Here is a 22,573-nt window from a genome sequence, read left to right as displayed (position 1 = left end):
CTAGACAAGAATGGTTCAGCCCTTAGTCATCAAAACACATATTTCACTGCATGCATTTGCTCAAAAGGCTCAAAAACCTTTTAGACAAAACCCTATAAGCTGACTGGTGGTGAAAGTTAAGGTTTTCATGGTACAATTTGCAAAAGTAAGAGTTTGTCCTGCCAAATTCACCTAGAAAATGGTGTAGCCTAAATCTAGTATTAATACCTGCTGCTTAAAGGAGTGGGGTTTGCAGAAATTATGTTAATTTCAACAGAGATAAATTGACATGCCAAGCAGAGAAATAATTTTTGATTAGATGATCAGTGGGAGTGAAATCCTCAGTGTAGTTTTTAAAATGCATATGACTTGCACAGATTAGGAAGCAGCGTTGCTGGTTACTCAGGAAGATGCGATTAACAGGAGCTGCCTAGCAGTAGCATCAATCAAAGGTTGAAAGTTCAACCTTCAGTTAACTCTGCTCTAGCTATTTCCCTTAAATATTTTCTTCTTTATGTAACTATAAGTTGTCAGTCAACACAACAGAAAATGTAAAACAGCTCTAAAATTTTGTACAATTATGCATGCAGCAAGCTACCAGCAAGCAGTAGTACTGTCTATACTGTTTACGTACTTGGCTTGGTTTTTAAATTACCAGTGGGATTTACTGAGCAGATCAATTCTGAAGTGACTGTAGGCTCCAGCGTGCATGTAGGGATGGCTAATTACACTGTATCGGGCTTGCACACTTTGTAAATTAAACGAGATTGTAAAAGGGGATAGTAGTGACTGTATGATTTTGGCTCTCTCTGGTGCCTTTCATCTGTCTATGTTTTGTGCTTTCAAAAGTTGCAATAAATAAACCTCATGCTACATCTAGAAAGTCAATTGTTTTGTATTCCTCAGTAAATAAGGAACTGAACTGGGAAGGTTATCACTAGCGTTGTTATGAGCGTGTAGCTCATATCAGGAGGTGAAGTCATAACTGCCGAGGTTTAATTTTTGAAGGTGCTCAGTGTGTCTCCTGCCACTGATTTCCTCCGAGCACAGACATCTCCATGCCCAGAGACACCAGCTCGAGACCGTTTCCGCTGTTAAATTGTTAAAATGGTTCGTGGCACAGTTCTGTCCTGGACTGATAGCCCTCGCCCAAGCAATTCCTGGGCACATTTAGGGAGATGGGACAGGACAGGGACCGTTCCCAGGAGGCATCTAGGAAGGGTATGTGGGTCTGATGGCGTGGACATGGGCTAATCTCTGTAAGCTGGCCCCAAGGGCAGAGAGCAGTCTCAGGTGCATTTAATGCTCTAAGCTGAACTCCTGAAATTACTGGGCAAATTTGAAACGTTTGACCTCAGTTTTGCAAAGCTGCTTTTTAGTGAGTCCATCCCCCCTCCTGCGCAAATCTGATGGTCATACCAGCAGCGCGCTGCTGTGGAGGCTGGGTTACATCCCGCTGAATTTTGCATGTCTCAGTTTGAGCTAGTTGCTCTTGGCTTCCCGTATAACCATGGGAGACAAAGAGGCACCTCTTGGGTGATTCATTCCCCTTTGAGATAAGTGCCTAAGGTAGAGTAGATGAATCACCCTTGAGAGCTGCCACTCTTTCCAGCAACTGTAAAGAGTCAAGGGTGACCAGCTCTGCTTTAGACTTCTGCCAGTTCGTCGGCTATATTCAGGCCAAAATCCCTCTAATAACCCTGGTCTCTCAAATGCCTTTAATCTTTTCCCGTAAATTCTATATAAAGTGAGGATGTGGGTAATTCAGCTGAACTTCAAAGATATTCTTGCATTTGTGTAAAAAGTAACCTGGGTGAAAGGCAAACTGCTTTGCTCTTTCAGAGCTTTGGAGACTCCGGTTATTTGTACTGTTAGGTTGTAGGGGGGCAACATCCCAAGATTTCATTCCAGGTGTGGGGAGCTCGCCTTGCATCGTACAGAGCTAGAGACATAGCTCTAATGTTTAGGTCCATATACTATAAAAAATAACATTAAACATGCTAGATGAGATGTCAGTGCATGGCTTAAACCTGGGTCTAAACAAGGGGTGGCAAGTTTAACAGGGAAAAAGCAAATTTCACCCTGGGAACATCTGGGGAGGTTGAGGATTATTTTCTCCCGTTGGTTTTGTGGCTTTCTCTGTACGGCGCCCTTGGCAACAGGGTTTCAGTGAAAAGAAATCACCCGAGAGCTTTGACTGTCAAGTGATTTATATCAAGTTTAGATGGCTAAACTCCAAATTTGTGTGAATGTGTGTGTATGTGGGGGAAACCCAAAAGTTGAGGTTAAATATATGAATTCTACAGATGCCTCCTCTCTAGACCTTTGTGGATGTATGTATTAGAGAGAGGATTATCCAAGGACAGAGCAGTGGATTTGGGAACAGAGACCCATGGCTCCACCACACACTCAGAGTGACCCCAGCCAAGACACTTCTCTTTATGCCTCGGTTTTCCAGTTGGCAAGAGCTGGATAATACTGAGCCACCATATGCAGGGGGTCATTTAAAAACTTGTCAGTGGTCACTGTAAACATATCATAACCAGCAGGGCTCGAAATCCAGAAGCAGAGGCCCTGTTTGTTAGGAAGATGTCCTAATTACTGCACTTAGCTGTCAGGAGCAGCAAGTGCGGTAGGTTGCTGGCTCCTTCTGAGACTGTTTGGTCTGTGTCTGTCTTAGAGTGATTTTGTATGTAATCGATGATTGTTTTGCTCTTTTGGGGAGATAGGTTCATTTGCCTCCGCTCCTTTCTAATGAAGGTCGAAAAGATATAACTAGAGCTGAGAAAGAAGAGGATAAAAGAGGAAAATCAGAAGAAGAGGCTCTTGTAACCAAAAGAGGGGAGCCAGTCAGGATCAAGATCTTTGAAGGAGGGTAAGTGTCGCATTTTATTTCTCTCTTTATGTCACATTGTATAGGAGTTACTGATAACAGTGATGGCAAGTCAGTGAAGGTGCCACATGGAGGTGAGCAGGGGAAGGCCAGATATAGTTGGATTTCAGCTTACTTTCCACAGCCACTGTAAAAACCTGGCCCTTGAGATCAGTAGATACTCTGGACTGCATTAATTTTCTTTGTTTGAGTTGTCTTCAATTTAGAAAGCACCTCGATCTCTTTTCGGAGTGGGTGGTTGAGTGAAGATGGTTGAAGAGCACAAACACGTCCTGCAACTGTCTCTGATGTGACGGGGGTGTACTCCATATCTTCCAAATCTTTCCAGAGCCTTCTCCTGAAAATGATGTTCCTAAGGGTTGTTATCATTATAAGGAGGATCTGGGGAGATGTTTTCTGATGCCTGGGTTTTGGGTGGGGGAGAAGAGAAGGGTTGTATTTACGTGATTTTAATCCCACCTAACCAAAGTAGTTCAAACCAGAATGGATGCAAGATCTAAATTTGATGTATATCTTAATTCTCAGCTCCAGGTAATTCAGAGTACTCTTCAGTAATTCAGCACTGGTCTAATACTACTGTTTACCTTTTCAAAAATAAAAAATCAGCTAATAAGTAGCGTGTCTGTGGGATACAATTAAAGTTCATACTTCAAGATCATCCTTCCTGTGTGTTGCAGAGGGGGCCAAAGAGATGTAAGAAATCCCTAGCAGGATTCATCAGTTCTGCTCTTGCTGTTGGGTGGTCTTGTTTTTTGTGCGTTAGAAAAAGGCTTTAATTAGTCAGCGGTTGTGGTTTTCTGCTGTTACCAGTTGAAGTTTGCTTTTATTTTAAAATATTTCATTAGCAGATGATCAAACTAGCTAACCAAAAGTGTAAAGTAGTGCTTTGGGAAAGGAAACCTGCTTGTTTGTTCAGGACAACTCACCTCTCACCCAGACGTAGGCACTATGAGCCCAGCTCAGGTTTAGATATGTGTCGGTAGTGAGTGGTGAATGCAGAAAGCTAAAGTAATGGCAACCTGTAGTGGTTATGACCTGAAGTGATTTAGGGAGGGAGCCAGGGAATGGCAAGAAAGCAACAGACTGAGACATACAATGGGTTCGGTGCGTTTCCATCACCCTCCTGTAGCAGATAGGACCCATGGGACGAACTGAGCGCTGGGTTTTATTGCCTTAATGCCCACGAGAAGCCTCCGTTCCCCTCGACTGTGTTGTCCCGGAGCTGTGGCCGTTTCAGGGGGACTCTTGGACTCCTTCCTAGACATGATTAAAGAGGCTGAGTGTTAACAGTAATGAAAATCACCCTACCCCTCGCAGAGCAGCTCCAGGGAGGTTTTTTGGGGAGAGACGCGGGGGTGTTCGGTGCTGGCTGCTCCCCGACTGCCCCCACCGAAACGAGCCCGTCTCCACATCCCTGCGCTCACGCGGGCAGGCTGTCTGCGTCCCCGAGCCCAGCACAACGGATGCGGAGTCACATTTTCTAAATGACAGACACAAAATAAAGCAACTTTTCCAACATGTTCTGTGTAAGCCAGCATCAGGGAACACATTAGTCATCCTGAACGTATGCTATGTTTTATTTTAAAGTTCCTGTAGCACTGACTTAAGGCAGACGTCCTTCTGGATGTGAGACAGAATATAGTAGCTGTTTAATGCCAAGCACAGGCACTAATGTAACACACCAGGTCGCAGAAATAAATTTTATATCTAAATTACATGGCATACACCCTGCTCAGAGGTCAGGCAGGACAGGCTGTTCTCCCAAGGTGCTCGGTGCGTACCTGGTGGTCCGTGGCTAGTTCCCCCAAGGTTTCTGATGTCAAATTGTTCAGCCTCAGCAGCTTGTGTCTGCAAGGATATTTTCTTGCAGTGAAGGAACAAGCCTGCAGATGAATCCACAGGGTGTCTAGTGCTTTGTGGAAGATACTAAATGGATCAGACCCCTTTCCTGGCCATCTCTTGAAAATGTTTTACAAAAAGTGCATCAATTCTCAAGATGTTATTTCACTGTCTTCCCCCCACCCCAAAAAAAAAATTTCCTCATCTCAGTTTTCCCCTTATTTATTGGTTTCACATGGTCTGCTCCTGGCTAGATCCATCCTTCCAGTGAGATGCAGTTGGTTTCGAATCTTTTGGAGCCATCCCATGCTTTGCTGCCTCAACCAAGGAGGGAGATTATAAAGAAATTCAAGTGTTCCCACAAAAGGTGAACTTGCTGCAGCTCTTTTAGCTCCTTCTTCCCCTCAGTTTTTATTTCTTTAGAGTTCTTGCCTTTGTTACTCTCATTTTCAACACTTGCTTTTCCTTCTGTGCAGTCTTCTGGCTTCCCCAATCCCATAGCTGTCTTTCCCCCATTGCTTCATTGTTTATGGCACTGCCAGGACCAGCTCTGCTACTTTCCCTGCTGCTGTCCAGCCTGCCAGCTAGAATCATATTTCTTGGCTTTCAGAGAAGACCAGAAAAGCCAGATTTCATACTTTCATCATACCCATTGCCCATTTTTAAGGAACACAGCAATGAACCCACCAGAGACTCTCAGAGCTCGCTCTCTCGTTTGAAGATGTCTCCTCCCTAGCTATGAAAGTGGATGGTTGCTTTGCTTATGTTTACCTACTGGGAAGTGTTTTGGAAACAACAGCTTGCAGGTTCCTTGAGCCTTGAGGTACATTCATACCCTGGGTTTAGGATCAAGGCTCAGTAATGCCTTGGGATGTGCTTGGCCTCAGTTTCTTCCCTCATCACTCTTTCAATGAAGGGTGTCAGTCGGCCCCTGTGGTGCCATCTCATAATGTGGAGTAGCAGCCACTGGGGCTGACAAGAGGACCTCGGTGGTGGAGGTGTTCAGCTCCTGTTGACTTACCCAGCCATTTCAGCACCTACCTCCGTTCGCCTCCTCTGTGAAGGAGAGAACCTGCAGTCCCTTCGTATTGTGTCTCTGGTTTCTTGGGGACCACAGGAGGGACATGCATGGTTCTGCCTTGACTTTTCCACAATTAACTGTAGACAGGATCCACAGAGTTTTCTGTTGGGCTCCTGTTTAAAGAACAAATTCCTCTTAGAGAGCAAGTCTTAAGATCACTCCATATGTAATTTCAGCAGTGGCTTTTTGCTTGCAGTCCTGAAATTTCGTAAGACTGGCTATACCTCCATTGCAACCAGCATTCACCCCCTGCCCCATGAACACACCCCGTGCACTTGACTGCAAAGGAGGTGGGAGTTGTTTAACATCCCACATATAGGCTGGATGCTGCACGGGTTGTGTTTGGGAGAACCATGCCATTAAGCAGCCAGGTCAATGTTTGTACTCCTGAAGGAGCTAATAAAAATATCCATTGGAATTGTCCTGAGGGATGTTGTGGTGGTTTTGAGCAGTGAAAATGATCTTTGAAGGTCAAGCTGGCCAGCACTGCTTCAGAAGAAGTGCCGTGATTCCTTGGTGGCTCTCTGTCACCTTCATCAATCCACTCTGGTACTTTGGAGGCACCAGGCCCATTCTGAAATCTTACATCATGAAACTGTAGATCGGTATCGACCTGATTTGAGAGTGAGGTTTCTGATGGTATCATGGTCTTGTCAGGGAAATGTTGCCTGTTTACCGTGCATTAGCATTACCATGATGAAATCTGATAGTAGTGGGGTAGTTACAGTCAATACATGGTCTTCTATTTCATAGCCAAACTCTCTGTGCTTTTATGGGGCCCATCTGTTGGCTTATCGCACTAGTTGATTGCAACTAGTAGGGAAAGCAATACCAAGATATAGAAGGTTAAAGACCACTAACCTTAACTGACATCCCCAAACCAGTGTCATGTAAAATGAAAACTACATCAAAAGCAAGGCTCTCTTTGGAAAACTGTTCCATTTTTTCCTCTCTGTAGGGAAAAAAACTTATGGCTGCAACCTTATGGTTGCAGACCCTAGTATCCTTGCATTCACACCTTAAAAAATACCTCCCTTTCACACCATCCCATGCGTACAAATCCACACATGAGCAAGAAGAACCGTAATGTAGTGTATCTTTTAGCTTTAAGAGAGATGCTCATAGTGCTGTTGTGACCAAGGCTGCTCTAGCCATCAGTTTGGTCTGATTCAGATATGAATCCAAGTCCTTCACTCTTTGTCCTCACTGATAAGTAACAGAGAGTTGCAGGTTCACCAGCCATGGGATCTTCTGAACCGGCATCCTGACCTCCCACCTTAAATCACTGCTCCCTTCAGCCTGGGCAAAGCCCCTTCTGCCTAGTACAGTACAGATAACGGGGGGATTGTATGAGGTTTGACCATTGCATTCCCTAGAGAGCCCCGGGGCTGGAGGGGTAGAGGCTGCTGTGTTGCACTGCCCTTTGTCTCCATGCTGCGGGGCTGCTTATGGGATTTTAGGCAGGCAGGCAGAAGATGGAGCTGTACATCTGCCTCACTTACCCTGTCCAGAGAGAGGCTTTCCCCTGGGTTGAAGGAAAATGGAGAAGCCTTGGGACTGTTTTATCAGACTCGAACATGACTGCTAATTAGTAGATGCATAAGGGAAAAAAAAAATAAATAAACCTTTGGGGGACCCGTTAGCTGTATGCAAACCTCCCTTCCCCCAGCTCTCTTCCCAGTTCTTGCCGTTGTGGACTCACTGGGATCTGTGGTCAGCTTCTCTGGGGTGATCTCACTCCATTTCTATGACCGGCCACAGAAACTGCAGCTCCCACCACCCGCTGACACACACCTAATGGAAAATCCCTGGCACAACAATGCGAGAGTTTTATTACCCTAGAGAAAACCTCTCTGTTAAACTAGCAAAGTTTCTCAGCGTGTAACTCCAAACCCCTGCATCGGGCCCAGTCTGTTCAGGGGATTTCCTTTGCTGCTTAGATGAGTTCTAAGAATTCACCATGTTTATTTTAAAAGGAGTCATTTATCTCAAAGACACTAACTTGAGCACACACGTTAGCAGCAAAGGAGGAATCTGAGCAAGCTCATGTCTGTAGCACATCAGCTGCTCTGTGCACCAGGGTGAGCTAACGGCTGATGCTCCTTAATTTACCTGCAAACCTGCTTGAATCCTGGAGATGAACTCACTTCACGGCCCCAGGGCAGTGCCTCAAATGAGTATATATCTCTGCAAAGCAGGGCTGGTGTTAAATAGTACTATTTTACTCTGTACTCTGTTCCTAGATATAAGCAAAGAATTCCTGTAATTTGCATTTTTGAGTGAAAGGGGTTTTCCTGAGACTTGTCTGCTTTGCACGGAAGGGAGAAATTGGTGTTAAAACTTTTCTGTTAGGGCTAGTGGTGCCAGACTGACCACTCGGCGTTAATTCGAGCATCTTGTGGGGTTTGGTTGCTGGATTTTCCCTGTCTTGAGAAGTGCTGAACAGGCATTGCTGTGCTTCATTTGGGCAGCCCTGTGGCTGCACAGCCTTTCTGCAAATCTGGTCCTGCACGTGTCAAGCTGCTCCCTGAAACATGATTTTGAAGTCTCAAGCATCAGCTTGTGCACAGGTGATTATCCTGCTTCTGTAAAGGACCTTTAAAAAAAAAAAAAGTCTTTCTTATATGCGGAATTTTTTGTTTGTTTTTCAGATAGGACTTCACAACAAACAGAGAGGAGAGCTTTCATGCCACTGGCTTTGAGACTACCAGGACAGCCCTATTGCCTAGGCAGATCTGAAAACAATTAACCAGCTTGTGTTGGGGATGTTGGGAAAAGGGAAGAGCATACCCTGATTTTGTTAATGCTCATGTGAAAAAAGACATGTCGTGTCAGATGCTGGCAGCTTTCCAGGAATCCCCACCAAAGCAGTCAGTCTGCATTTCCCTCTAAGAGGCTGGCTTTCTGGTGGTCCATACCCATGGGGTTTGGGTATAGCCCGAAGGGTCATGATGCTCACGCTCGCCAGGATCCGTCCTTGTGGGTACTGGGGCTGCGCCCAGGCACCGTGCTCCCTACGCGGGGAAGGACAAGCCTCATTTCTCTTGCCCCTTGAAAGAACATAAGGTCTCCTTTGAGCACCATACGTTTACGCTCTTTCTTTTTTTTTTCATAACACAAGCAAAGCACATTTTCTGCTTAAAAAGCTAACAATCCAAAGGAGACAAGACACAGGGTGGCAATTTAAGGAAGGACGGATTTGTGAATTTTACCGATGCTGACAAGATGAAAGGAGAAACTGTTTGAAGAGACAGGTTTGCAGGCAGTGAGAAAGGCTGCTTGAAAGATACATTCAGGAATAGCAGCAGAGAAAAATAGCAACTAGAGAAAAAATATTTTCAAAATGAAAGGAATGTGTGCTTTTTGCTTCGAAAATCATTGCATTCTTACTTTAAAATATACTTAAAAGCTAATATGAAGAAAAGGTTTGATTTGACTTGAGGCAAATGCTTTTTTCTCCCCATAATATGTTTTCATGAAAACTTGGATTTTTTTTTTCTTTTTAATTTTGGGTTTAATTAAAAAAAAAAAAATCTCCTGGTAACTCAGGGAGTAGCCAAACTCAAAAATCAGTTCTTTTCAGTGGTCTGCTCAGGAAATCTTTTCTTGGATCGGGAGCAGCAAGGTAGGCGGCAGGAAACAGTGCACGGAAGAGGAGGAAAGTGAGAAGTTTGCAGGTAGAGTCATTGCAGAGAGCAGCAAAGCAAAGGTGTAACTTGCTTGACTCCGACTTTGGACACCTCAGCCTATCTGCTGGCTTTGAGCTGCTGCTGAGATGTGGTAGATAAGAGCCGGTGTGTCTGGGAGAGCTGACAGATTTCCTTTCTGAGGGAAAGTGTGGGACGGCTCTGTAACAGTGCCAGTTCCCGAACCTGCCACTCAGCAGATGGTGCTGCGTGCCAAGAGCTCTTGTATAAGTAACCTTGTATAATATAGAAGCAACCTCGGGTTATTAACTTTAAAACAGGTTATTAATTTCTGTTGGGAGCAGCTTCTGGTTGTATAACCACTACTGATGCTTCATGCAAGATCCCAAATGTTGTATCTTTGGGACAGAGCTCAGGGCGTGAAGCACTTTATGTTTTCCTTGCTTTTATGATAGTACGTGCAACCTGTCAGTCGATACCTTCCCTGAACATTTCTCAAGGGTCCGTGCAGTGTTGTTCACATTCAGTCAACTCTTTGCTACCTCCTTTGGTTTCCCCTTATGGATGTGGGTACAAAAAACCCCATTAAATCCTGCGTATGTTTCGGTCAACTGAGCACAGACCCACTCTCAGTTATCATCCTAGCCCTGATACAGCTGGATGAAAAAATATTTGCAATGTATGGACCCCTGTGCTCGTCAAGCTTTGGGTGTGGTGATGACCAGCCACCCCTGCACCACCTCGGCTCTGAAATGCAAGATGTCCCCAAGTGCCTACAGCTCGGAGCACTAGAGGCAGCTTTTCTTTAATACCAGCTGTGTTTGTGCTGAGCAGTTCCTGAACATACTGTTCCCTGGTCTCCTGAACATATCCCCGGAGACAACGAATGGTGGTGGTTATAGCAGATAAGTGTGACTTGGGGATGGTGGACTCATGACTCACTGTGACTCTTGGATAAGTCATTCTCCTCTCTACACTTCAATTTCCTTGTTTGTGAGAGGGGACACAGAAACTCACCTACTGCTAAGTTTGGTTATATTATGCCTTTAAAATGTCTTAATATTCCTCAGTGGGAATTGTTAATGTTTCCTGTCCTGAATATCTCCTCACTTCGGGTTCGTTCTGCGGCTTATTCCTGTTTCCCAGGAAATTTGACAAACCCGGAAGGATTTAGTCTAGGTTGTTGTCTGGTTGCCTTTGTTATTTTTCCTAAATTATTTTTGCCTGTACAGCCAGCCTGCTTTCTTGGCACGTCCTGCTGGTAGGTGCTTATAATGCAGCTTGATGCTAATTTCCTACAGCCGATTATTAAAAAATGTTATTTCCAGTTTCCTCTCTGACCTTGTGTGGGATGCTGAACTTTCTGCAGGGATTTCTTTCCTCCTAAGTGAAGATCCCTGTAAGCATCCAGCCAGCGAGCCCAAGGGCTTCCCCAGCATGACATGGTTATGGTGGGGCAGAGGCTGAGTGTGGTCCTTGGGTGGAAGACGGTGCTCTTCTGAGCCCAGCATTCCCAATATGGTTTTCCCAGCCTCTTATTCCACTTACCATGACTTTTATCTTCTCTGTGTTACACAAAGACAAGAATTCCCATTTGCTCTCAGCTCAAATCGTGAAAAATACAGACTTAATAAGCAGTATCAAGCAAGAAAATGCCTTTGATGCCTTGCACAGGTGCCTGGCGTACCTGGCTAGGGCAAACCTGCCTTGCTGGCATTGTGCTGTATCTTATTTGGGAACGAAGAGTGCTGCAGCTGCCAGGCTTGTCAGTCTCCTGTTGTAGCACTAAATGAATTAAAAATGAACTAATAATTGCATTTGTTCTACCAATTACTTCGCTTATAACACCTTGTAGATCCTGGGATTAGTCCAGGTAGATAAAGAGAAGCAGGCCCTGTTCTGCAGGCGCTGAGACCAACAAGCAAGTGGGTTCCTGGGGTGGGACAGAGCATGATTTTCCTTCCTTTGGTGGAAAGATGAGTTCGGGTCAGTGCAAGCAAAGAGGCAGAAAGGGAGCACTGCCTCGCTTGGGGTATCTCTTCCATGCCCTGCCAGAAACTTGTGACCCTGGAGATCACCTTGCCTCTCCCTGTCTCAGTCATCCCTTTGCAAAAATGGAGGCAATGTCGAGGATAGCAGTAGTAGGTGTTTTGTTTTTAGATCTCATGTCTCTCCCTGGGGCTGGTTAGACCATTCCACAAGTCTGCAGTGCTGCCTCTTTCCTGGCCTACGTGCAACTGCGTCTCATTTCTGGGACGGGGGTTTGCCCGTGAAACCCTGTGTGCACTACTCCGGAGTCATTCTCTATAGGGAGGGCACAAAGTGTATGGGGTCTGAGAGGGGGAGAGGATAAACACGGGGAAGATGACCCTGTCATCCCCGGTGGGGAGAGCCTGAGGATGTAACCTGTGAGCTTGCTAGCATACATTTTATACAGAAGAGTTACAAAGCAAAATGGACAAACAGCATTCAGTGCAAAAAGTGCCAGCAGGTGTTAGAGGTCCAGGGCTGTTGGCAGAGCAGAGCTGTGCATGAGAGATGGGCGAAATTGTGATTTCCAAGAGCAGATGAAGGGACACGCAAGAGCATTTCACAGTGCCTTGATCACACAGGTAAGGTGAAGCCAGTGGAAAGGAAGAGTGTGATTTGATGAGACAGACACTTTTGGCAGCTGAACAGGGATGGAGAGAGGTAAAAATGGGTTAGGAGGCAAGAAACTGCAATTATCCAAGCAGGAGAGAGTCAGGCTGGATGATCTGAGCTCTCACAACAAAGAGGGAGGGTGTGGGATGGAGAGAAAAACGGTACAAGTTGGTGCCAGGAAAGACGTGAAGAAGAAGAGAGAATGAGGGTCGGAGATGATCTCAGGATAGAGAAAATGACATACTCATGGCGGGGGCGCATGCAGGTACCACGTTAATAGCACTCGCGTGTGTGTGTATTTCCAAGGTTATATATGCCCTCAGTTTCCTAAGAGTAAGCATTTTTTTGCAGTTGAATAAAAGGCAAGCTGGACACTTTCCTTTGTCAGGGGTTTGAAAATGATAATGTAAAAGAATCCGTGTGAAGTCCTGAAGTAAGTCCGTGATCACCTGGGCTGTCCTTCTGCACCTCGGATTCGCAGGCATGACACAATGTCTTATTCTGAGCCGCTGTTTGATAGGGGCCAAATGTCTGGAATAATAAGCTCACCATGTTAGCAGACTATTTATGAGCTTGTGGCAAACATCAAGATTATAGGGTTTTCACTTTATTGATTCAGTGACACAATCTCTACAATTAATTCAGTGGAAAATTTGAGAAGGCAAACGTTTTTACCAGGTTTACTTAGGATTAGCCAGTTCTTAACATCTGCATATCTAGGCAGCCTGTCCTATACAAAAATGTAGTTTATAGGAGCCCTTTAATAGATTCCAAGTACTGTGCAATCAATTAGAAACCTGATGTTCAAACAGACAGATCCAGACCTAACTGCCTATTACTCAATCCATATTCCACTAGGTAAATGGCAGGAAGATGACTCTGAGAATATAATTCTGAACTGTTTTTTGGGACTTCCTTTTCTGTCCCTTTCTAATGATGAAAACATTACTTTTGAGGAGACAGGTCTCTTCTCAAGGCAGATGTTAATCTGATTCCTCTTTGGTGGTTTGTTGTGGGTTTTTTTTTTGTTTTTTTTTTTTAATCTTCCCAAATGTAGTAGTTGATTTTCAGTTCTCTTTAGTATCAACTACCAGTGAAACCCAGTGATGACAGATGGGATGTGAAATTCTTGGGAACATTCTGCATGATGGAAATGATAGAGGTCTGAGAGTAAAGTGTGCCTAAACTGTATTTTCAAAAAATGACATGGATTTAAGAGCATGAATCCTATGAAATCCATCTACTGACTAGGTATTTCACCTAGAGAGGGACCATGTTGCTGAGACTGGGAGTTAAGCACTCCCCGCTCCCAGTTTGGATTCCAAATTTTACTTTTGGAAAAAATTTACTTTTTTGCATAATTTGGAAGTGAGCACACAAGTCATACTGATGGTAAGAATGTTTGTAAGAACTGAGTAAAGCCTGTTACATCCTTAAGTAGTGGGACTGTGAGAGCCAGACTCTACATTTAAGAAAGATTTTCCAATTCTTCCCAGTTTGTTGCTGGAAGGAGAGCAGCTTAGCTTGCCTGCTTTGTCCTGATATAGCCCATGATGTAACTGGATCTTTGATGGTTATGAATATCATCGTTCATCTGCACAACTGAGGGAGGTGCAATGCCGTGGAAGGAAGGTGAGATCATTCCTCCTCATGGGATGCTGCTGGGCTTGCTCGAGGGGGGAGAGGTTTTAGAGGCTGTGGGACGTGGCAGGAGCAGATGGAAAGAAGACCAGCGGGACCAGAGGGAATGGGCAGAGTCTGCTGCTGCTCAGAAAGCCAGCGAGTTGCTGGAGGCAAGGATCCAACTGCAAGGATATGGTGGGCAGGGCTGCATATAAACTTTTTCTTTTTCTTTTTTTTCTTTTTTTTTTTTTAATATTGCATCTTCCCAAGTTGCTTTTCACTATTTAAAAGTTATGCTTTTAGGTTTTTTTATGAGAAAGCCTGTTTACTTGCTTTTTAGTTTTAGTCTTTTTTTTGAGGAGGAGCTCACTAGGGATGTGGTGCAGGCAGATGCGTCTCAAACCTGTAGCCAATCTGAGTCCCATGATCTCTGGATCATGAAGTGCTATAAGGCGGCTGTCAGCCCAGCTCAGTTTCTCCAGGATGGAGGAGTGGGGAAAAGCTGTGATTACTCACTGCAAGTGTTTAAAGTAATTTCCCTGTCCTGAAGGACCTGCTGCTGCTCAGGCAGTTACACAGGATCAGTTGAGTGAAAAGGGAGGGTGGGATGCGGTGTCGCTCTTTAGACCCATGTGAGAAATTCATGCGTATGTGTTGAAAAATGTGAATCCAGACTGACTGTAACTATGTGCTTCTTTGTGAACCTCAGACAAAAAGGCAGTGTGACCTAATAAGATATTTTCACTGCTCTGTTTTGCTGCTTGTGCTGGTGTAGAGATAAGACTGAAGAATTACAAGATTTTTATATATTGGGAGCAGGGGTACTCCATGGGGAGATTACAGGCAGGGTCTTGGCCAACTCTCCTGATGATGTTCACCTGGAATCTGTGCACAGTGGTTCGGTTTCTTGGAAATTCATGTGTTTCTGAATGCTTGGGTGCTCTTGTCTCTAAACTTTGTTCAGGACTTGGTATGTTAAACATGGGGGAATAATCAGATGTGCGTAGCCAAGTTTTATAAACCTTTCTGTTTGTTGGGTGCTTTGGCTTCTTGTAGACCCCAGACATGATTGAACTGGTTTGTGTAACTCTTGGTTGGGTTAGCAGCACAGTAGCGGTGCTTTCAAAGAGCAAATATTTCTTGCAGATGTTTTAGATCAGCAGTTAAACCAGTGGTTTTCAATGTTTGTGAATTTTTTACCATTCTTATTTAAACAAACAATTTGATGGCAGAATTATGTGGTTTTCAAGGTTGCAAGAGGCTGAGCACTTACACCGCTCTTCTGAGATTCAACTGTATGCCTTTCAGTCCCTTTACAAGACCAAATAGCGTGGGGTTATCTGCAAAGCATTGGTCTGAAGTGTGCCATGCAGCCTGTGCCTGCAAGCTGGTTTTGATAAAATATGAACCTTTCCCAAACGTGAACTGAGCAAAGACCTTCATTACTAAAAATACAGCCCTCTGCTTAGCAGGAGAGCTGCTGCGGGGTGAGAGACCTGGAGGCTGCACGGTAATTGGAGTTGGCCACTGGGGAGGGATGCCATACTGCACGAGGTCCCTGCGTCAGGTGCCACGGGGGTACGGTGCTGCCAGAGAAATGCAGTACATAAGAGAGCCTTGGGGAGTTTAGGCTAAAGATTGATCAGTTTTTCACAAGAATTTAAAAAGGCTGAGTAATGTTTGGCATGTGCTTACTCAGGTGGTGTACAATGTAGGGGGGGAAGTAATTTTTTGCATGGCTCTGTTATTGTCTTGGTTTGTGGGTATTTTCCTTCTTTCCCAAAATGGTATAACGTTGAGAACTGCAGTGAGATCTCCTGTGTATGTAGGAACGTAGGGTCACAGTAAAAATAAAGGATAATTAGTCTATTTACCCAGGTTGTGAATGGCTTTGAGTTTTAGAGCTGAACCATGCTAGTTTTGCTGCAAAGTATCATTAATAACAATAATTTATTATGAATTCAGCTCTTCATGTGTTGAATCTTGAGTTAAATTTGTTGAACTGAAAGCTGAGCTCATCACTCAAAGAAGGGCTTAATCTTCCGAGGTGCTGAGTAATGGGCAGAGCTTGTTGCAGTCATTAAGAACTGTGGTTATTTGTGCTGAGCAAATTGGACCTTGATGAGGATGTCACTGTATGAGTTTAATAAGCTCACTCGCAGCATCCAAGGAAGAAAACTGTGGTTCTACTGCATGCTTGCACCATTAACACTGATGGCAAATTAAGAAAGTGCTAATACATTGCACAGGGTACTTGCAGGTAGCAGCAGCCTACGAAAATAGAAGAGCTCTGGGAGATGCCAGTCCTGTACTGTGAACTATCTGCAGCTCGGCTTTACCAGCAGAGAAAGTCATGGTAATTTCTGACCCTGCACTGCTGGGCCCTGGTGCATCGCTGTTGTGCAGCACAGCAACTCTCCAGGGCACCTCGGTGTAAAGAACACTTGGGTCTCTCTGCTGAAGCATAGGGAGTTTTTTATTTCTTGCAGTGAAGAGCAGAGAGTTAAAATAGCTTCTAACTCTGCCTCCCCCTCCTTCAGAAGGGAACTTCACGGTCCTCCTTTTCCTGCACAGCCCAGAAATGCTGGAGAGCAGAGGACGTGTCAGCAGTAACGGCAGCCAGTTATTTTTGCACAGACAGTCTCTGCGCCCTTCCTGCCGTCTCTTAAGAAGTGTGAGTCGTGTCACCGAACCACCGAAGCCTTCAGCAGCCGAGGTCACATCTGGAGCAGTGGGTTCATGAACTGTGCCTGGGATCAGATGGCTTCAAGTTCCTCTGCAGATGGCCCCATCAAGGGAACTCCCAGCTGGATGGTGATCCCACGAGCGCTGGTGGTTGTTGGCAGCCTCCTGCCACTCGATGTTTATCTAAGAGAGGGGAAGACGAGTGGTTTTGAGGAGGAGTCGCCTTGGATTCTTGCAGGGTTTAGTGTCGCCTCGTCTTCAGATTGCAGCACGTCCTCCAACAGAGTCTTAGCTGGAAGCAAGCGGACGTGTCCTGTATGAAGATGTGTACATGAGAGACCCCCAGAAGCCTGTGTGTCCCTCCCTGGCTTGAGAAAAGTGCCACAATCATAAGATAAGCAAGGCTGACTGGTTTTGTAACTTTCTGGACATAAAAATGAATATATTTTTGTTTCAGCAAAACTGAGCATGATATACTGGTACGTTTGACAGAATCCCTTGCACACATGCAAAATATAGAGAGAAAGAGTTCTGGGCAGGGATTTATGTGATGCTTCAATCTTTTTGTTTTAAAGGGAAATATCATGAAGTGTTAGTGCAGAAAGGGGTTTCCTGAAATACACGAAGAATGATCTTTACTCCCCTGGGTGTATCACCTTCTGAGTAGGCTGGGTCTTGTCTGCAATAAACCATGTGCTGTTGAGCTCATCAAGATCCACTTCCAGGTGGCAGCTCATCTCAAAGGAGGGACCGTAGATCTCTTCCCTGTTCCTTGGGGGTTGTTGACTCCCTGCAGCCCAGCCTTACTGCCGAGTGGGCAACAGCTTCTCCAGACGGCTTTGAGCTGCTTGCCCTTGCTGTCACATAACTGATCCCTCTGCAGAAAGGCAGCGTGGGTGATGCAGCTTGACTTTTTTCTTCTCTGATGAACACATACAAAAACAGCAGCTACAAATAGGACGATGCCACCAGAGGCCTATGAAGTATTCCTGTCTGCATGACTAATTTGGTCTGGGTAGGCAGCTTGGAGGTGACTGAGGTGAAATGAGGGGAATCCTGCTCTAAGTAAACATCAGCTGAAGTTTAACCTGGAAAAAATATGCTGTGCTGCAAGTTCTTCATCCTCAGCACCTCTGCGTGATTGCACTCAACAACAGCACCTCCCCAGTGTTATCTGGAGGAGCTCTTTCTGTGCAGGGTATGTTCAGGCTGTGTTTGCATTTTACCAGCTCTTCATATGCAACTCTCGATTGCAACCTTTCCTGTCCGTATATAGAAGAGATGCTCTTCTGACTCCTCTACTATATCCTATTCTGCGTGCTAACAGTGGCAACCTGGGACTGCCTCAGTCCTTTTTGGAAAATGGGAGGAAAAAGTAATTTCCCTCGTGCTTTGTCCGCATAGAGCCCTCTTTGCATCCTCGCACACTGCCTGCTCACTCCCTATCACATCGGACACAAGCTGGTGTCACTAACAAGACTCTCCACAGCTCAGCACCACCGTCTGTTGTCTCTTTTTGGTTACAAAAATGTCATCTCCTGCCTCTGAATGGTGACAACGCTCCCCACTCCCCATGTATTACATTTTCAGACCTTTCTTCCCTGCTGAAAAAAGCTCTCTGAAAACATCTGCCAAACTTTTCCCTCCTTCAATTCACCTCTATTCTGAGATATTTACAGAAATGATGACAACATTTCGGCTGCCATGCCAGCACATCACACTGTCCAATGCTGTCCTGTTGTTTTCCCATACTATCTACCAGTGTCCATCTGCTGTGTCTTCATATATCCTTGGGGCAGGAACTCTATAGGGTACAAAGCAGGTTTTTATTCTGTATGCATTGCTTGCATAGAGGACTTGTAGGCACCATGTTAAGACAAATAATAGGGTTCCTGTCTTCGAAAATTTTCCTCTTTTCTGTGTGCAAGGTACTGGATCTGCAGCACTGGGGAGCAAAGTCACTGTGTGCAGAAATGGGGCTGGCAGGGCTGAAGAAGACTCGTTCTGACCCATGAAGGGAAGCTAACGAGAGCAGCCAGTCTGCAGTGCAGAGACACGATCCACGGGAGCTCAGCTGCAATTACCGGCATCTTTCTCTTACGAGCCACCAGAAAACTGCTGTGCGGTGACAGCTTTCAGCCACTACTGCTTTGGGCTGGATGCTGAACTGGAGACTCAAAGTGAAAACCCTTCAATGTCATCAGCCGACCTCGGGGCTCTCAGGGGACCTTTTTTTAATATATTTTTCATCCTGTTTAAACACTCTCCTCCTCCCCCAAACCTTATGATCTTCGGCCATTTGCACACACAAACATTGGCACGTTTTCTCTCTGTGTTATCTCTGTGAGATTTCCATGGGAAACTTTCCAAGGAGGGAATTTATTTCACAGTCCCTTTCAACCCACAGGGGAGGTGGCCGGACCCGCAGCATTTTCCGTCAGTGACTTGGGAGCCGGTCTCCTCCTCCCACCAGCTCCGCGTTCTTTGGAGGAAAATCCATGCTGCCGGTGTGTCTCCGTGCTGGCGATTGAGGGACTGCATCCCTGCCTTACTCATTTCCCCGTTGATTTGCTGCTTGTGTCTCTGATCTCACCCACGAACGTGGCATAACGTCTGGGAACAGACGGACCAGCGCGGTCCCGCGGCCCGTGCAGGAATGCAGGGGGGTGCTTTGCATCCTTGAAAAGTGGGGGCTCCTCACTGGAGCGGTGAGACCTGCATCAGCCATTTGTGCTGAATGATGGTCCCGTGAGAACCACTGTGCTACTGGGGCTTATGAAAACATTTGCATGTCATAGATCTCTTATCTGAAGTTGTAAAACTATCTGTAGAAATGGTTTCTAAAACTAGCGGGATGTAAGTGAGACAATCCGTGGCTGAAGAATATTTAGGGACTTCTAAAAGAAATTACTTGGGGCATGCACAGATACTGGTTAAGCTACAGAAGAGTATGCTCTTGGCATAATCCTATTTTTTGTTATTATTATAATCATTATCCACTGAAACTTCTGCACAGCAATTATCTAATGCACCAGCTGAAAGCAGATGCCTAAGAGAGGTGTTTTGGGTTTTTTTCTCTTTTTTTTTTTAAGTTCAGTTGCAGAAAAATGGCTGGGAAAATAACATTATGGGTTTTCCAGATTTTTTCCTCCATAATTGTGGTATCTAATGTGCTTCGGTTCCAAGTTAAAAGATGAGGGTTTTGAACTGTAGGTCCTGCAAGCACAACTTTGGCTCTGCTCACCTCCTCACACATCATCATGGGTAATGAAGGCTCTACCCCTAGTTACCCTTGTGCTGCCCTGTTTCCTTCAATTGCTTTGCATGTGTGATTGGAGCTGCCTAAATCATTGCATTGATTATGTGCAAGAGAGAACAGGATCCAGTTCCCTCTCTCTGGGCTGTCTTGGTTTTTGCAGCAATACCAGAAGAGGGAAATCACAAACTTTTTTCAGTTGCTGAAGTCAGAAATTCTGACTCTGAAGATGCCCCAGGGAGGAGCAGTGAGATTGCAAGGGGCACTTTCAGAGGCACTCCTCACCCTGTGGTGAGTGGCCCTGGAAAGCCACGGGGCGGTTGAAACTTTGCTGAAGACTGCATGGCTGACGGAGGATGGTCCTTAGGGATGCGTGATTTTGTACAGATGTGGGAATAGTAGTCACCAAGCTCTTTTCAGAGTGCCTGGGCTGGAGGAGCGAGTTGCCCAGCTGGCAAGAATTCAATCGCTTGGTCAACGATTCATTTACGATGCATGGACCCAGTTCATGCCATCTGAAGCAAGCCTTCACTTGACCCTGCCTACAGCCCATGTCCAGGCCCTTGCACTGGCTTGAGGGCAGGTTGGATTGGGGCCCATATTTTGGCTGTAGAAACACTAAAAGAGCATCCCGGTGTTCATAGATTCAGCAGGACTGATGACTTACTGCCTCTTGCCAGGTGTTTCACAACACAGGTGCTCCCTGTGGGTCAGTGATTCCTCATCATTATTAGAGACAAGTAGGGCTTAAAATCTTCTTATCCCACTAGTCCAGATGAGTGCCTGAGGGTCAAGACACTTCACTCCAGCTCATCTGGAATCTCTTACCTGTCGAGAATTGATCTGAAATTTTCTAGGACAAAACTTTCTTATGCAGTTCCTGGTGTTTCTGCTGTCCATTTGGACTGATGGTATCTCAGGCCCCCTTGGGATTAGTCCTCATTTCCTTGCTTGGCCCTGACAGGAGACAGGAAGCACAGGAAATGAGAAATAATTGAATCAGTTCTCACAAATTGGTTTGTCTCGGATCCAGTTTGAAGGATGGGTAACGGCCTGGGACAAGTCTGAGGCTCGCGTTTCCTTGAAGCATTTCTCTATCTACCAGAACAATGTACAAATTTCATTAATAATTACAACCCCTAGGTCCTGTAGAGCAGAATGAAGGTTGACATGATGGTCTACTTGTAGGTGATAATCTAATCCATTAGATCCTCCAGGATGTTGAGATGTCATAATAACCTAAGTGACTTTGGGTATTTTGTCAGTGGTATATGTATCTGGAGATCAGAAATTCATCAACCATCAATAGCCAGTGGTGATAAAGGCAAGAGCAGACCAGAAAGTGATACTTACTGAGTATTTTTGTTACGAGTGGTTCTCAGATTGTCTTTACTATGCTTTTGTATACAGTTTTGTTACTTTGGGGGAAAAAAGAGACCAGGCAGCTGGACTTGCTTTTGTTTACTACATTTCAGTATAGCCAGAGGCTTTTTGGCTTCCATGCTATAGAAATAAATCTAGTCTATTATTATTATTTATTGTTATTACTTTTTAAGAGCTTTCACTTAGGGATGTGTCAGACTTGGTGGAACCGATCTATTCCCCTCCACCTTCCAGCAGCCGGTGGTCGGCAGAGCCAAGGTGCGTAATTCAGAAGAGTCAGCTGGAAGGAAACCCCCAGGATCCTGATAGCAAGCAGCGGTGCTCTGGCATCTTGAGGTCAGTCTCAGGTTAGCCCAGGGAAACATACGTTGCAAGAAACCTTGAAGGACTCGGCTGATGATGCCAGTTCCATCCACAGTCCCTTCTCGCCCAAGTCTTTCTGAAGGGCTTGAGACTCCAAAGGGGACCATTTCTCCTGCAAAAACACCCTGATGCTTCCAGCCAGCTCTCTGGCTTCTGCTGAAGCTTCACATGGGATTGGCAGTAGGGTTGTCTGGGCTGTCTAGTGAAGACATTTGGAAATCAAGCGTTTGTCTTGAAGAAGTTATTCCATAATGTGCAGGATATCAGGTTCACATCCAAGATTCTTTGAAATCAAGGCACTTCCTGTTATTTCAAAGTGTAACCAGGCCGCTGCTTGGATGGGGTTTGCGTTATTGTTAATGGCAGGCAGTCTTAGACGTTCAGTTTTTATTGTGCCAGCAGTTTATGGATGGGTATTCATGTCGCTGGTGAAGAAGTGAATGAAATTCAATACTCCCTGCAGGGCTCTTGCTGGAGCTGCTGGAAGCCTTCTTCACTTGGAGGAGAAGTGTTTGGGTTTCTATTGCTAAGTAACAAAAGGATGGGGATAAAAACAGTTCCTGAACAGCAAACCCCTCCCAAGCCCCCATACACCTACCTTGAGAGCGGAGTGCTGTAGCCTCTTCATACAAACTAAAGAGGGAGGCTGTGTTCCCCAAGGGGAACTTCTCCAATGTGTAATGGTGGAGGCGGAGGAACTTGAGAGGAAGTTTTCTTTTCTTTCACCATTTCTGTTGTTCTTATGGATTCCTCCTGTGATGCTCCCGAAGTCTATCGCTGACTGAGCAGTGGGAATGAAGATGTAGGAGGTCACTGTAAAAGCATCCTTGCCAAAGTCTTTCAGAAAGTCTTTCCGAAATAAGCTTACATGTAAGGAAGATGGGCTGAAGTCCCATGAGACAACAAGAGGAGAACAGATGTGACAAAGCAGAAATCTATCAGTGAATGGGTTTAGTCTGAGCCATTTTTGTGGCTCATTTGTATAGAAGAATGAGTCCTTGTTATTCTGTCTGTGCATGTCTTAATAATAACATGATTAGCATTACTAAAGTTGGCTGATACTAAAGGGAAGCTGGAAGTAACCAGTGATCACTGTATTACATTGCAACCTTCTCTGAGAGAAAGGAGTAGCATCTCCACTGCTTGCAGGGAGCTTTTGAAATTTGTTCAAGTGAGTCAGC

General features: G+C 45.2%; 1 protein-coding gene across 1 annotated transcript in view; it reads left to right on the top strand.

Moving 5' to 3' along the window:
* Nucleotides 1-22,573, top strand: part of HIVEP3 (HIVEP zinc finger 3) — a gene marked incomplete at its 5' end in the record, with an annotated part of 65,684 nt that overhangs the window by 6,506 nt on the left and 36,605 nt on the right. The window contains one exon of the mRNA XM_082329335.1: nucleotides 2,709-2,854. Coding sequence (XP_082185461.1) covers nucleotides 2,709-2,854 — 146 coding nt within the window. The remainder of the gene's footprint in view (nucleotides 1-2,708; nucleotides 2,855-22,573) is intronic.

The sequence above is a fragment of the Platalea leucorodia genome, assembly GCF_965183815.1.
Source record: "Platalea leucorodia genome assembly, chromosome: 18".
In the NCBI taxonomy this organism is placed as follows: domain Eukaryota; kingdom Metazoa; phylum Chordata; class Aves; order Pelecaniformes; family Threskiornithidae; genus Platalea; species Platalea leucorodia.
The sequence above is the reverse complement of the archived record's forward strand: the minus strand, read 5'-3'. Positions and strand labels throughout refer to the sequence as shown.